Here is a 14,161-nt window from a genome sequence, read left to right on the forward strand (position 1 = left end):
TATGGTGATAAGTAACTGGTCTCTTTCTTCTTTGTTGTCTGTCACTTCTCCAAACCGTCTAAAGACAGGCTTCTATCTAAACGGTCTGACCTATGAGTGTCAGCAAGATAATCTAAGAATTATCTATTTTTTTAAACCTCAATATTGCACACAGTAGCAGACAACTTTCGCATATTTGCCTGGCTAACAATTTATCTTTCTGTGCAAGGTAGCATTACTGACATTTCTACTGACTTCTATCAATACTCTCGCGTTCATTTATTAAGAAATAACGCTATTCCTCTAGGTCTTGGAGCAGCTCAAGTCATCTGATGAAGTATGAGGAAAGTTTGTTTTTATTTCAGTTCAGTACAAAAGGATTTATTTCCACTGAGACTAGCTGGACCTTGCTTTATTTTATCCACCTCATCTTCACAGTTTTTCATACAAAATCAGTTAAGTAATGCCAAGAAAAAGTAATATTTAACATTTCATATTTACTTCCCACTAACCATTCTTTCAGAGACCTAGGATGTAACCATGAGAGAAAACGAGAGCAAGAGATAGAGAGAAGCCCTACTTTCCTGCCAATCGTTACTCGTATTTTCCACATAAGACCTTACAAACTGATTTCTAAGGCACTGATTCAGAGAACCATTTCTTCAGCTTCCCAATTTTTCTCAACTACACAAAACATTGCCTTCAAAACAGTCATTCTCCTGTACTAGGCAAAAGGATATCATATTCATTTGTGAAAAACCCTCACTGTATAACCATATAAATTTACAAAGAATTCACAATTTTAAGATGAAAAACTAATTTCATCTTAATGCAGGCTAATTTATGTAAGACTCAAGATACATTAAGTATTTAATTCAATATTGTAATGCTAACATTTTAACCTTTATGCCCAATTTTCTCTCCAAGAAGTACGAATTAGATTTGCTTCTCAGTTGTCTGAGACATGTAGAGAAAGAAACTGGCACTCAATCTATAGACTGACTTATGATTAGAAAAACCTTAAGGAAATAACCCAACAGATTAAAACATCAAGAAATTGAGGTTCAAAAGCAAAAGAATTACCTGTAATCATTCAAATTAAAATTTTTAAAAAACTCAAACAGTGAACATTATAAATCAGAAAGGACTTATTATGAAGAGAGAAAAATTGCAATGGCAATGAAAGACAGCAGCTTACACTTACTGGGTTATCTGTGCAATCGTCAGCCAGCTGTAAACCAAAATAGTCACGCTCAGTCAAATCAAGGTGCCTGAAGACCATCTCCAACAGAACCTGCCCCTGATCATGTTTCTGGAAGAAAAGTAACAGGAAATCAAACTGACAGGCTACATCCTTTCAGATTTTGAAACTCTTGGACTCTCCTCTTTTATTAAGTTGGCAACTGGTTCCATGCCAACAACTTGGTCGAGCAATAAAGACTCCACATGTTACATCGTACTTAGAAAAGTCTGACTTTGGGCAAACTGGTTCAAGAAGTACATAATAAAGATGAAGATATAAGGGAAACCTTTGAACATGTCTTCTGCTTTTAGGCTACTCCCGTGGCATTTTTGTAATTTTATATTGTTAGCACATTAACTCATGTATGTATCCATATCATGTGTCTTACTGTCTTACTCTTACCTTTAAATTATGGCTGGAAAGTGACATATTTGACTAAGTACAATTTAAAATTTGTGTGTATAAGATAGATAATGCCACGAAAAGGGAAATAAAACAGTGAAAATTATCTGCAGCAAACTGATAACATTCTAATTATCAACAAATACAGAGAACTTTAGGAAAAGATCTCTTTTCAATCTCACACCAATTTTATCATGTGGGCATCATGCTGTGGCTTCCCTAAGTCCCGTAGCTACCAAGCTGTGGCACAAAGGGCATGGTTGGAACTTTCCTAAAAAGAAATGTAGCTAATCACTGAAAACATGGAGAAACTGCTAACATGTTCAGCAATAAAAGAAGTCACAGTGGGAAACCATAATGACACACCATGAACACACAAGAATCCAAAAAGTAAAACCCAGTGAGTAAGATAAAAAATACCTAATGCTGAATCTGCTTTATAAAAAATAAATTAATTAAATTAAATTTAAAAAAAACAACAACCTAACACTGCTAACACTGTGGACAGGTATCATCTGCTGGGAAAGCACTCTGGAAACATTAGCGAGAGCAGTAACAATACTGGCTACTTCTGTCATCCTGACCTGAGTGAAAAATAAGATCCAACTTTGGGAGAAGCAGCTATACACCCCAATACATTCAGTGCAGTGTTATTTATATGAGACAAATACTAGGAAAACACATTAGTGAATAGTGGTGTATTTTTCCACCAATTTTGCCTCTCAATAGCTATGACAGTTTGGTAGCTTCCAGCTACAAGTTAGAATCAAAACTCACAGCTGAAACGATAAGGACATAAGTATTTCTTTTCATACAGTAGAAAGCAGAGAGATACAACAGACTCCGGAGTTGGCTAGTTCAGTAGATGAACGGCATAATCAAGTACCAGGTTTCTTTCATCTAATCCACATTCCTGCTGTCAGCTGCATTCATAGGCTGTTAGTGAGATGGTCAGAGCTATTTCAAAATTCATACCTGCAGATGACAATGTTCAAAAGAACGACCTTCCTTGTAAAGGGCTTCCCTTCACGTCTCAGTGTGTCAAACAGCTATTTCCAAAACTCATCAATGGCAGGAAGTATGCGCCTCAAACAATGCTTCACAATGGTGTTCCCCATTTGAACAACCTGTGAACACTTTTTGTACTGATGCAACTCACCTCCCCCACCCGTCTCCCATTCTCATTAAATTGGCCCAGGATGGATATGCAGCATTAGTCTTTTTAAAAAGCTGCTAAGGTGAGCCTAAGGTACTCTTCTAGAGACAAGATGGAGTAGATGCATTTCTCCCTATACCTCCAGCTGAGTGAAACCAACGAACAACAACAACAAAATGCAGAAAAAAATTTTTAAACTCTGAAAGATAAAAGTAGCAGCCTGGCTAGGGAACTCCTTGGGTTTTCTTTCCATCTCTTTTTATTGAGGTAAAATTCACAAAATGTAAAATTAACCATTTAAAAGTGTGCAATCCTTCTGCATTTAGTGCATTCACAATACTGTGCAACCATCATTTCTACCTAGTCCCAGAACATTTTCATCACACGAAAAGAATACTGTACTACATCCACTGAACAGCATCTCCTGCCCCAGGCCCTGGCAACCACTCATCTGCTTTCTGTCTCTATGGACTTACTTACTGTGACTATTTCATACAAATGGAATTGAACAACACGTGACCTTTTCTGTCTGGCTCCTCTCACTCAGCATTAATGTTTTCAAGGTTCCACGCTGTACCATGTATCCACATCTAATCCCTTTATGTGGCTAAATAATATTCCATTTTATGAATATATCACAACTTGTTTATCAGTTGATGGACATCTGGGTTGCTTCCACCCTTTGGGTACTGTTGTTTCTGAGGCAGGAGATAGATGGGCCCCAGGCTGCGCAGCTGGAGTCTGTCCCCTGTGGACAGATACTCCAAGACAAAGATAATAGCGGGAGCAGAGAAGAGCTGAGTCCTGCCCAGATCAGAGATAAAGAGACCCCATTCCTCATTCTCAAGGTCAAAGAGGCCTTCCTGACGACACACGCGCAGAACGGCTCCTCGGGGGTCAAAGGGGAGGGGACGCCACCCATAGGAGGTGATGTCAACCTACCCACAGGCCTCTTTGCTAGAATCCACCTTGGCTAAGAGATGCGTGCACACGCAGGGGAGGACCCTGAGATAAACCAAATACGGACTCAAGGGCCAGGCAAAGCAAGATGACTGGCCAGAGGACACCCAGAAGAAATGCCCCATAAAAGTGATTCAAACTACCACAAGGGCACAGCTCTTTCTCTGAGCCCACCTGTGTGTCTATCCACATGTACCCTTTTTCCCTCTAATAAACACTTTACTTGTTTCACTACTTTCTGTCTCTTTGTGGAAATTCATTTCTACAAAGCCGACAGGCCAGGGTCTTGTCGCTGGCCACTGGCCTAGTGGCTAGGATTCAGTGCTCTCACTGCCACGGCCTGACTTCAATCTCTGCCTGGAGAACCAAAATCCTGCTTCAAGCCACTGCAGGCTGGGGCCACCCGAGATACTTCCACCTTTTGGTAAAGGCGTACAAGTTATCTGTTTGAGTATGTGCTCTCAGGTCTTCTGGGTATACACACAGAAGTGGAATCAATGGATCATATGCAAATTCTGTTTAACTTTTTGAGGAACCAGCAAACTCTTTTCCATAGCAGCTGTATCATTTTATGTTCCCACCAGCAATGCATGAGGGTTCCAATTGCTCCATATCCTTGCCAACATTTATTATTTTCTATTCTTTTGATTAAAGCCGTCCCACTGGGTATGAAGTGGTACTTCACTGTGGTTTTGATTTGCATTTCTATAATGACTAATGATGCTGAGCATTTTTTTCATGTGCTTGTTGGCCATTTGTATATCTTTGGAGAAATGTCTAATAAAGTCTTTTGCCCATTTTTTAAAGTGGGTCGATAATCTTTCCGTTGTTGTGCGTTAAGAGTTCTTTTTATATTCTAGATGCTAGACCCGTATCAGATATATGATTTGCAAATCTTTTATCCCTTTTCATAGGTGTTTTTTCACTTTCTTGTTCACATACTTGTATACACGGAAGTTTTAAATTTTTCTGAAGCCCAACTTATTCATGTTTTTCTTTTGATGCTTGTGCTTTCAGTGTCATATCTAAGAATTCATTGCTAAATCCAAGGTCATAAACAATTATCCATATATTTTCTTCAAAAAGTTTTATACTTTTACATGTTACATGTAGTTCCTTCAGCCTGTTTGAGTTTATCTTTGTATATGGTAGGTATATAACCTAGGTAGGAATGCAATTTCATTCTTTTGCATGTGCATATCCAATTGTCCAAGCACCACTGGTTGAAGAAACTATTCTTTCCCCACTGAATGCTCCTGGTAACTTTGTTGAAAATCTGTTGACCATACATGTAGGGGTTTATTTCTAGACTCTCAATCAAGTTTTCTTTTTACCTCGCACATACCATAGACTCGGTACTGGAGAATCCTACAACCCAGAAATACCAATAGGCCCGATGGAAAGAGACCAAAAAAGCCTGCTTTCTCAAGCAAATGACCAGGAAAAGAGTCTCTAAGCAGGACAGAAACCTTACTAACAATGCTGACTCCAATCCTGCCAAACCCAGTGGAAAAAAACTGAGCCCGTCTCCAGCAGCGCCATGGAAACCAAGCAGGGGCCTGGGGTTCCATGTGCCTCCTGGCACTGCTGGCAGCAAGGGGGAAGCCTGCTCTTCTACTCTCTGCCAGCCAACAGCACGCTGCAATACACAGTCTCTCCCAGGGGTGGCATCAGCAGAAGCTGAGTGTGCAGTCGGAACCTCAGCCTAGCGCTAACAGGCAGTCTCAGACTGCCCCATGGGGGCAGTGACAGAAGCTGAGAGGGAAGCCTAGATTTCCACTCCCACCACCACCCAGTGGCAGCAGGTGGCATCTGCCAAACAGAAATAAACAGGAGGATTTGGGAGAGGAGGTAGCTAGAAAAAGGGACAGTTAAACCTTGAAGTAAAATCCAAATAAGGAACCACAAGTGAAACTGACCAAAATTAAAAGAGCAAAGGTTTAAAACTCAATTACAGTGTGGAATACGTGCAAAACTTTCAGTAAGGTCTCTGGATAAAACACACACACACACACACACACACACACACACACACACACACACGAAGTAGACCAAAAGAGTAATGCAAAGGTTCTGGAAACCAGATTGTCATTAGAACCACAACCCACAAAGGCAGGCCAGGACCTACATACTACACCAGAGTGACTCCCTGCTACAGAGAAGATTCAGTATAATCCAGAGTCTCATGATACATTGCCCCAAATGTCCAGGATACTACCTAAAATCACTAATCATAACCTGGAAAATCTCAACTAGAATGAGAAAAAACAATCAACAGACACCGACACTGACATGACTCAGATGTTGGAATTAACATAACAAGTGTTTTGAAGCAGCCATCACATAAATGTTTCAATGAGCCATTATAAAGGTTGTTTAAAAAATAGAATATTTTGCAAAAAACTGAAGATATAAAAGAACCAAATGGAAATTATATAACTAAAAAATATAGTAATGAAATGAAAACTGACTGGATGTGCTCAATAGAAGAACGAAGATGAGAAAGAAGAGAATCAATGAATTTCAAGACAAATCGATAGAAATTACCCAATCTAAACAACAGAGAAGTTAGACTAAAAAAAAAAAAAATGACCAGAGCCTCAGAGACCTGTGGGACAACAAAAAAAGGTATAACAGTCATGGCACTGGAGTCCCTAAGAGAGAAGAGAAAGAGCTTCAGGATGACAAAATATTTGAGGAAACATTCGCTGAGATTTTCACAAATTTAGCAGAAAGCAAAAACACAGATTCAAGAAGCCAAGTGAACCTCAATCAAAATGAATCCAAACAAATCCACCCAAGATACATCATAATCAAACTACTGAAAACAAAACAAAGAGGAAAAAATCTTGAAAGCAACTAGAAAAAAGAATTTACCTATAGGGAATGACAATTCAATTAGAATAGATTTCTCATCTGCAACCATAAGACCAGAAGGAAATGGTACAACATTTTCTAGGTGCTAAAAGAGAAGAACTATCAACCCAGAATTCGCTGTTAACAGAAAATATTGCATAGCAATGAAGGGTAAATAATGACATTCTCAGAAAAGAAGAAAAGTTAAGGGAATTTATCACCAATAGACTACCACTAAAAGAATGCCTAGAAGAAGTTCTCCAACCAGAAAGGAAATAATAACATGAAGAAACTTGGAAAAACAGAAAAGAAGGAAGAGCAATGAAATGGGAGAAACTGAGGAAAATATAGAAGCCTATCCTCTTCAGTACTAAATTAAATTATGTTTGATGGTTAAAGCAAAAAACTGAACTTTATCTGATATGCTGCCAAATGTGTGTACAGAAAAAAACTGAGACAATTATAAAGGTGGGAAGGTAAAAGTACCTAAAGGTAGATAAGTTTTCTATACGTCATTCAAGGTAAAATGTTGTTACCAATATTCTATGATAATTTATATATGTAAAATGTAATAACAAGAGCAACCACCAAAAAAAACACCCCAAAATCAAACAAAAAAAAAACCTACCCAAAGAGTTACTCAAAAACACTAAAATAAATAAAAATGAAATCCAGCAAGTGTTCACATAATCTATTAGAAAGGCAGGAAAAAGGAAACAAATGAAAACATAACAAACAGAAAGCAAGTAATAAAATGGCAAACTTAAACTCTAACATAATAATAATTACAGGAAAGTATAATACATGGTCTAAATACATAAATTAAAAGGCAGAGTTTTTTTTTACTGAAGTATAGTTGATTTACAATGTTACGTTAATTTCTGATGCACAGCAAAGTGATTCAGTTATACATATACATACATTCTTTTTTTAATATTCTTTTCTGTTATGGTTCATCATAGGATGTTGAATAGTTCTCTGTGCTATAGAGTAGGACCTTGTCGTTTATTGTAAAAGGCTGAGATTGACAGAGTAGGGAAAAAACCATGATCCAACTATATACTATCTAAAAGAAATTTACCTCAAATATATTAATATATACGTGAGTTTTGAAAGTAAAGGGATACAGAAAAAGATACACCATGTAAACATTAATTTTAAAAAGTAGGCTTGAGAGCAAGTAACTTTACCAAGGGAAAAAAGAACATTACAAAATGTTCTCACACTAAAGAACACAGCTGGAAAATTAACGAAACAAAAATTAATAGAATGGGAAGAAAAGTAGAAAATAGAAAAGGCATAACTAGAGATGTCAACAATTAAGCAATTTCTAGAATTATTAAACAGAAAATCAGCAAGAATATAGAAGAACTCAACGATACATTAACAGGATCTAACTGACATTTATAGGACACTCTACTCAACAACAGAACACCCATTCTTTTCAAGTGTCCATGGAACATCCATAAGGCAGATCATATCCAGGGTCATAAAACAAACCTTACTAAATTGAAAACTGAAATCATACAGAGCATGGTCTATAACCACAATTAAATCAAAATAGAAAACAGTAACAGAAAGATAGGAAGGAAAATTTAGAAACTAAACACCTGGGGAAAAATAAGAACCCATTTCTAAATAACCTATGGGATAAAGAGGACTCAGGGGGGGAAAAGGAAAGGTCTCAAATCAATAGCCTAAACTCCCTCCTAATGAAAACCAGAAAAACAGCAAAATAAACAGAAGGAAGGGAGCAATATAGGTAAGAGCAGAAATCTACGGAAATCTGGTTCTTTGGAAAATCAATAAAGTTGACAAACTTCTAGCAAGAGTAATGAAAAGAGAGGAGACACAAATGACCAGCTACAGAGCTATAACTGAGGATTTCACTACACACTCCAAAAACATTTACAAGGTGAGTAAATAGTAGAAACAAATCTACACAGATAAACCTGACAACATGGATGAAATAAACTAATTCCTCAAAAAGCAAAAACATACTAAAATTCACCTAATATGAAACAGATACTTATGAAATACTTTAAAAAACCTCCCCCAAAATGAAATCTCCTGGACTTGATGTTTTCACTGGAAAATTCTAGGAAACATTTAAACAAGAATTAAGAACAAATCTACCTAATGTACTCAATCAATTCACTCTATGAAACCAGTATAACCCTGGTATCAAAGCTGGACAAAGAAAGTATAAAAAAAAAAACTACAAATATCCTTCATAGGACCATAGACGTAAAATTCCTTAATAAAATATTAGCAGATGGAATTGAGCAGTATCTCAAAAGGATGATACAGAATGACTAAATGGAATTTCCAGAGGTGCAAGGCTGGTTCAGTGCTCAAGAGTCAATCGCGTAGTGATGCCCAGAAAGTAGTGTCATGGACCTGCTCCCCAGCAAAACAACTATTGCTGGTGAAAATAATTTAAAAACCCAAGAATTTAAAGTCTTGGGGAACTGTCCTAAGGGTACGAAACAGTATTTATCCAAGACAGTCTACTAAATCTTGGTAAAAATAGTGAGAGTCCGTGGCACTTGAGCCATTATCCACTTCCTCTCTCTTCTGCCCAGACCAACACTATGTAATCTCTGCTCCAGAAAAGTGTGGCCAAGAAATTGGGAATCCCTCTACCCTCACATCCCAGTCAAGGGTTATGGCATCTCTGCAGGAGGGGGAAGTTGCCAGCATTTCTCACGCATCCCAATTCTTTGTTACAAATTTTAAATCACAGGATGGTGTGGCCAAGAAATTGGAGGCCTCCCTCATAGGGCAAAGACTATACCTCAATCACAGAAAGTAAAACAAATACTGAAGCCATGACGCAGATGAGACTGCCCAGGGTCAGAAGAAAGAGCAAGAGACCAGCTAACAGAGAACCCTGACATGTACCAAAATCCCTAGTAGGTAGAACACTTACTGCCAAAGAAGGCAATCAACAGATATTTGGTTAGCTGAATGAGTGAATGGTAAAATAGTCTACAGAAAAAAAATTTTTAAGTATATTGGTTTTTAAGTCCCTTTGCAAGCATTCCTGGTCCTTCAGTTTTTCTTACTTCACAAGAGGTCCAGTTAGAGAACAAGGCATTTGAGGGAATCTCTAAAACACACGAGTACATCTGCAGAGAAACAAACTTACTGGAAATAGTTCCTCTAAAGATGAAGAGGCTGTCCCTAACAGAACTTATTTAGGTTTATCATCAGAACTGTAAGTCAATAACAACTGCCAGGCAAAACCGAGATTCTTGCTGCAGGCCAAGCTCAGGACAGCTGCGTTAGAGATAAGTTTGCAGGAAACGCCAAGCAGCCGCCCTACAGACCTGCGGCAGGGCAAGTCCTCCTGAGGGTAGAATGGTAAAATGCAAATAGCAAACGGTCAGGCCAAGTCCTTATTTGGCCAGTGAGTATGTAGCCTTGGGTGAATTTTGTTTCTACTTGGCCAGCTTTACCTTACGGGATAGACTAGGTCAGGAGTTACAGAACTATCCTGTGCAGTGCTTAGGGCTCAGTGAGTGTACTCGGGGTTAGGGGCTGGTGTGTTGAGGGAGAAGAGTCCAAGAAAGGCAAATTTGAGCTTTCTGATTCAACCACAGTACCTGTAACTGACCCATTACACCCACCACACTTACATAGACGTGTGTGCGTGCGTGCGTGTGTGTCATCACAGGGGAAGAAAGGATTCCATATTTTTTTTAATTGAGGTATAATTGACATATAACGTTATATTAGTTTCAGGTACATTGACATAGTGATATGAAGGATTCCTTTTTTTAAAATGTCTGCAACAACTAGATTAGATGATCTCTGAGGTCCCTTGTGGCTCTAAGATTCCTTATTTCTAAAGATGCTCTCCTGAAGATGAAAACAACAAGTATTTTCACATAAGAAAAAAATCCAATTATGTAATAGGTTAGTCAGGTCAGAAAGTTTAAAAGGCTGTAGGAGTTACTTCCATAATGTTCAGGCCAAAGGCATATAGTGACTTCTAACAGTGAACTTCTTCAGACTCCTATTAGAGTATAGACTTTGATCACCTCCTTGGATGAGAATACACCATCAGAATATGTGACTATGAAATAAAAACTTTCTGTGCAAATAGTACATAAATATGACTTCTATTTCTGGTAGTAAAGGAGATTATAAACTATAGAAAAATCCATAGAAATGCAGCTAAATCACTAGGTAAAAACTTTCAGAAAATTTTTTGTTTTAATCTGTTACTGAGCTAGTATGTATGTATGTGTGTTTGTTTGTTTGTTTATTTATTTAGGCTGCACTGAGTCTTAAGTTGCAGCACGCAGGATTTTAGTTGTGGCATGCGGACTTCTTAGTCTAGTTCCCCGACGAGGGATGGAACCCGGGCCCCCTGCATTGGGAGTGCGGAGTCTTACCCACTGCACCACCAGGGAAGCCCCGAGCTAGTATTTTTTAAAAACGTAGAAACAAAGATCCAAAACAAAGTGAAATCAGGAAGCCTAGCTATTCAGAAATGTTAAAGTCAGTTTCTAGCCCTTAAATTTTCTAGCTTCTACTTTGACCACAGGATACATAGGAATCAGAAGTGATACCAGGGACTCTTCAAGATGGAAATATAACAAGAGACCCACAAACTTTATATTGGCTATACTTACAGAGTAAAAGTGAACAACAAAAAAGTCATGCCATGCAGAATAGCATAGGAAAACAAAGCAAGAAATAAAAAAGTAAAAATAAAACTTGCCTATCTGGTCAGAATTCAGCTACAATGTGGCCTGAGAACCCCAAGTTAAACAATAAACTTAAACGTGGCCCTGGGATGATAGCGCCCCCAGGTGACTGGCAAAAGCAAATAAAAGTCTTCTCTGGAGGAAATCAATTTTCAACCAGGACTCAAACAGATTGGTAGAGAGCATATTTTAAAAATGACCCAGTTATATGCTGTCTCCAAGAAACTCCAAATATAAAAATATAGGTATGGGGCTTTCCTGGTGGCGCAGTGGTTGAGAATCTGCCTGCCAATGCAGGGGACACGGGTTCGAGCCCTGGTCTGGGAAGATCCCACATGCCGCGGAGCAACTGGGCCCGTGAGCCACAACTACTGAGCCTGCGCGTCTGGAGCCTGTGCTCTGCAACAAGAGAGGCCGCGATAGTGAGAGGCCCGCGCACCGCGATGAAGAGTGGCCCCCGCTTGCCGCAACTAGAGAAAGCCCTCGCACAGAAACGAAGACCCAACACAGCCATAAATAAATAAATAAATAATTTAAAAAAAAAAAAATATATATAGGTAGGTTGAAAGTAAACGATAGAAAAGATATACCATGTAAACATTAACCAAAAGAGAGGAGTACCTATACTGATATTAGATAAAGTGAGCCTCAGAGGAAAAAAATGCTAGAGACAAAGAGGACATTATATAATGACAAAAGGGCCAGTCCACCAATAAGACACAGCAACCTTAAATGTGTACGTACCAAAACAATCTTGAAAAAGAAGGACAAATGTTGGAGAACTCACAATTCCCAATTTTAAAACAATGAAACTACAGAAATCAAAACAAAACGGTACTCACTCACATAAGGATAGATATTGGAATAGAAGAGAGTATTGTGAATTGATTTGTGACAAGGGTATCAAGAATTTAAATGGGAATGAACTGTCTTTTCAAACAATGGTGTAGGGAAAACTGGATATCTACATGCAAAATAATGAAATTGGACCCCTATAAAAAAAAACATAAAAAATAAAAAATGAACTCCAAATGAACCACAGCCCTAAATTAATAGCTAGAACTAAAAAAGTCTTAGAGGAAAACAATCTTTGTGATCATGGACCAGGCAATGGTATTTTAGATATGATACCAAAAGCACATGTGACAAAAGAAAAAAGGATAAAGTATAATTCATCAAAGATTAAAACTTTTGTGTTTCAAAGGATACCATTAAGAAAGTGAAAAGACAACCTATGGAACGGGAGAAAAAATCTGCAGATTGTATACCTGATAAGTGACTTGAATCCAGAATATAAAAAGAATTCTTACAACTCAGCAATAAAAGACAGATAATTACAAAATGAGCAAGGGGTTTGAATAGACATTCTTCCAAAAACAGCAAATATTGTATAGTTCTACTTATATGAGATATCTAGAACAGGCAAATTCATAGATTTTGGGGTCAGGGAAAATGGGAAGTTATTGCTTAATGGTGACAAAACTTCTGTTGGGAGTGATGAAAAAGTTTCGGAATAGACAGTGGTAATGACTGAACAACAGTGTGAATGTAATTAATGCCACTTAACTATACACTTAAAAATGGTTAAAGTGGTAATAAATTTTATGTTTTGTATGTATATTACAATATTTAAAAATATTGTAAATACCAAAAAATATACCCCAAAACCCACTGAATTATACACTTAAAAAGAATGAACTGTATATTTTAAATGTGAATTATATCTCAATAAAGATGTTACAAAATACATAGTACAAAAAGCTGAAAGGCCCTATAAGGAAAAACTGATAAATCTTCCTTCATAGGAGACTTTAGCAAAGGGAAACCAGATTACTGATGAACTACAGAGTGAGGTAAGAGCTAGAAACCTAAATAATCAACAATTATATGGAAAAAAACACACACACAGAATGAAGTGGTGATAGTGGACATTCTTGTCTTGTTTCCAGTTTCAGGGATAAATTTTCAGTATTTCATTTCTAGGTATGATGTCTGCCTTAGGATATTTGTAAACACCCTTCATAAGTTAACAGAAATTCTTCTCTATTTCTAGTGCACTAAGTTTTGTTTTGTTTTGTTGTTTTTTGTTTGCTTTATACACTGAAGAAAATGATTATATGGTTTTTCTCCTTTATTTTACATCTCATTCTTTGAATAAACCTAACCTGGTATTAACACATTTATATGACAGTGTGTGTGTGCGTGTGTGCATTACAGATTTAATTCGCTAAAAATCTGTTTGGAAATTTTATAATTCTTGTTCATGACAGACTGGTCTATAATATTCCTTTTTTGTACAATGATATTATTAGCTGTTAACATGAGAGTTATGCTGGTATCGTAAAATGAGTTATGAATCTTCTTATTCTCTGGAAGAGCCGTGAGAGTGATATTATTTTTCAAATGTTGGAAAAATTCATTAGTAGAAGGAAAGGTCACAATGAGATACTATAACACAAGCATCAGAATGGCTAAAAAAAAGTTAAATGCCAAGTGTTGGTGTGAATGTGGAACAAATGTAAATCTCATAAACTGCTGGTGAAAATGTACATACATATAACCACTTCGGAAAACTGTTTCATAACACTTGATCCAGATTTCCACTCTTAGATATCTGCCCAACACAAATATACACATGTACGAGAATTGTTTAGAGCTGCAGTATTCATAGCAGCCCTAAACTATGAACAAACCAAGGGTAAATTTGATAAATTTTCGTATACTAATGCAGTGATGTCTCACTATCCCTTGCTAATACAGTAAACACACCAAAATGTTTTTTTTTCAAGTATTAATATCTCTCATGCTTCGGTGGCTTGACTGAGCCCAGCTTTGGTTCTCACGTTT

General features: G+C 37.4%; 1 protein-coding gene across 4 annotated transcripts in view; it reads right to left on the reverse strand.

The window, feature by feature from the left end:
* The window catches only part of PTPN4 (protein tyrosine phosphatase non-receptor type 4), a 173,264-nt gene that overhangs the window by 104,656 nt on the left and 54,447 nt on the right, over nt 1-14,161 (reverse strand). For 2 of the 4 annotated variants that reach the window (XM_082395868.1, XM_082395867.1), the window contains exon 3: nt 1,184-1,291. The exons of the other annotated variants lie outside the window; for them this stretch is intronic. In XM_082395868.1, coding sequence (XP_082251994.1) covers nt 1,184-1,291 — 108 coding nt within the window. The remainder of the gene's footprint in view (nt 1-1,183; nt 1,292-14,161) is intronic. 4 annotated transcript variants of the gene reach the window in all.

This window comes from Balaenoptera borealis (assembly GCF_965194805.1).
Source record: "Balaenoptera borealis genome assembly, chromosome: 6".
Lineage (NCBI taxonomy): Eukaryota > Metazoa > Chordata > Mammalia > Artiodactyla > Balaenopteridae > Balaenoptera > Balaenoptera borealis.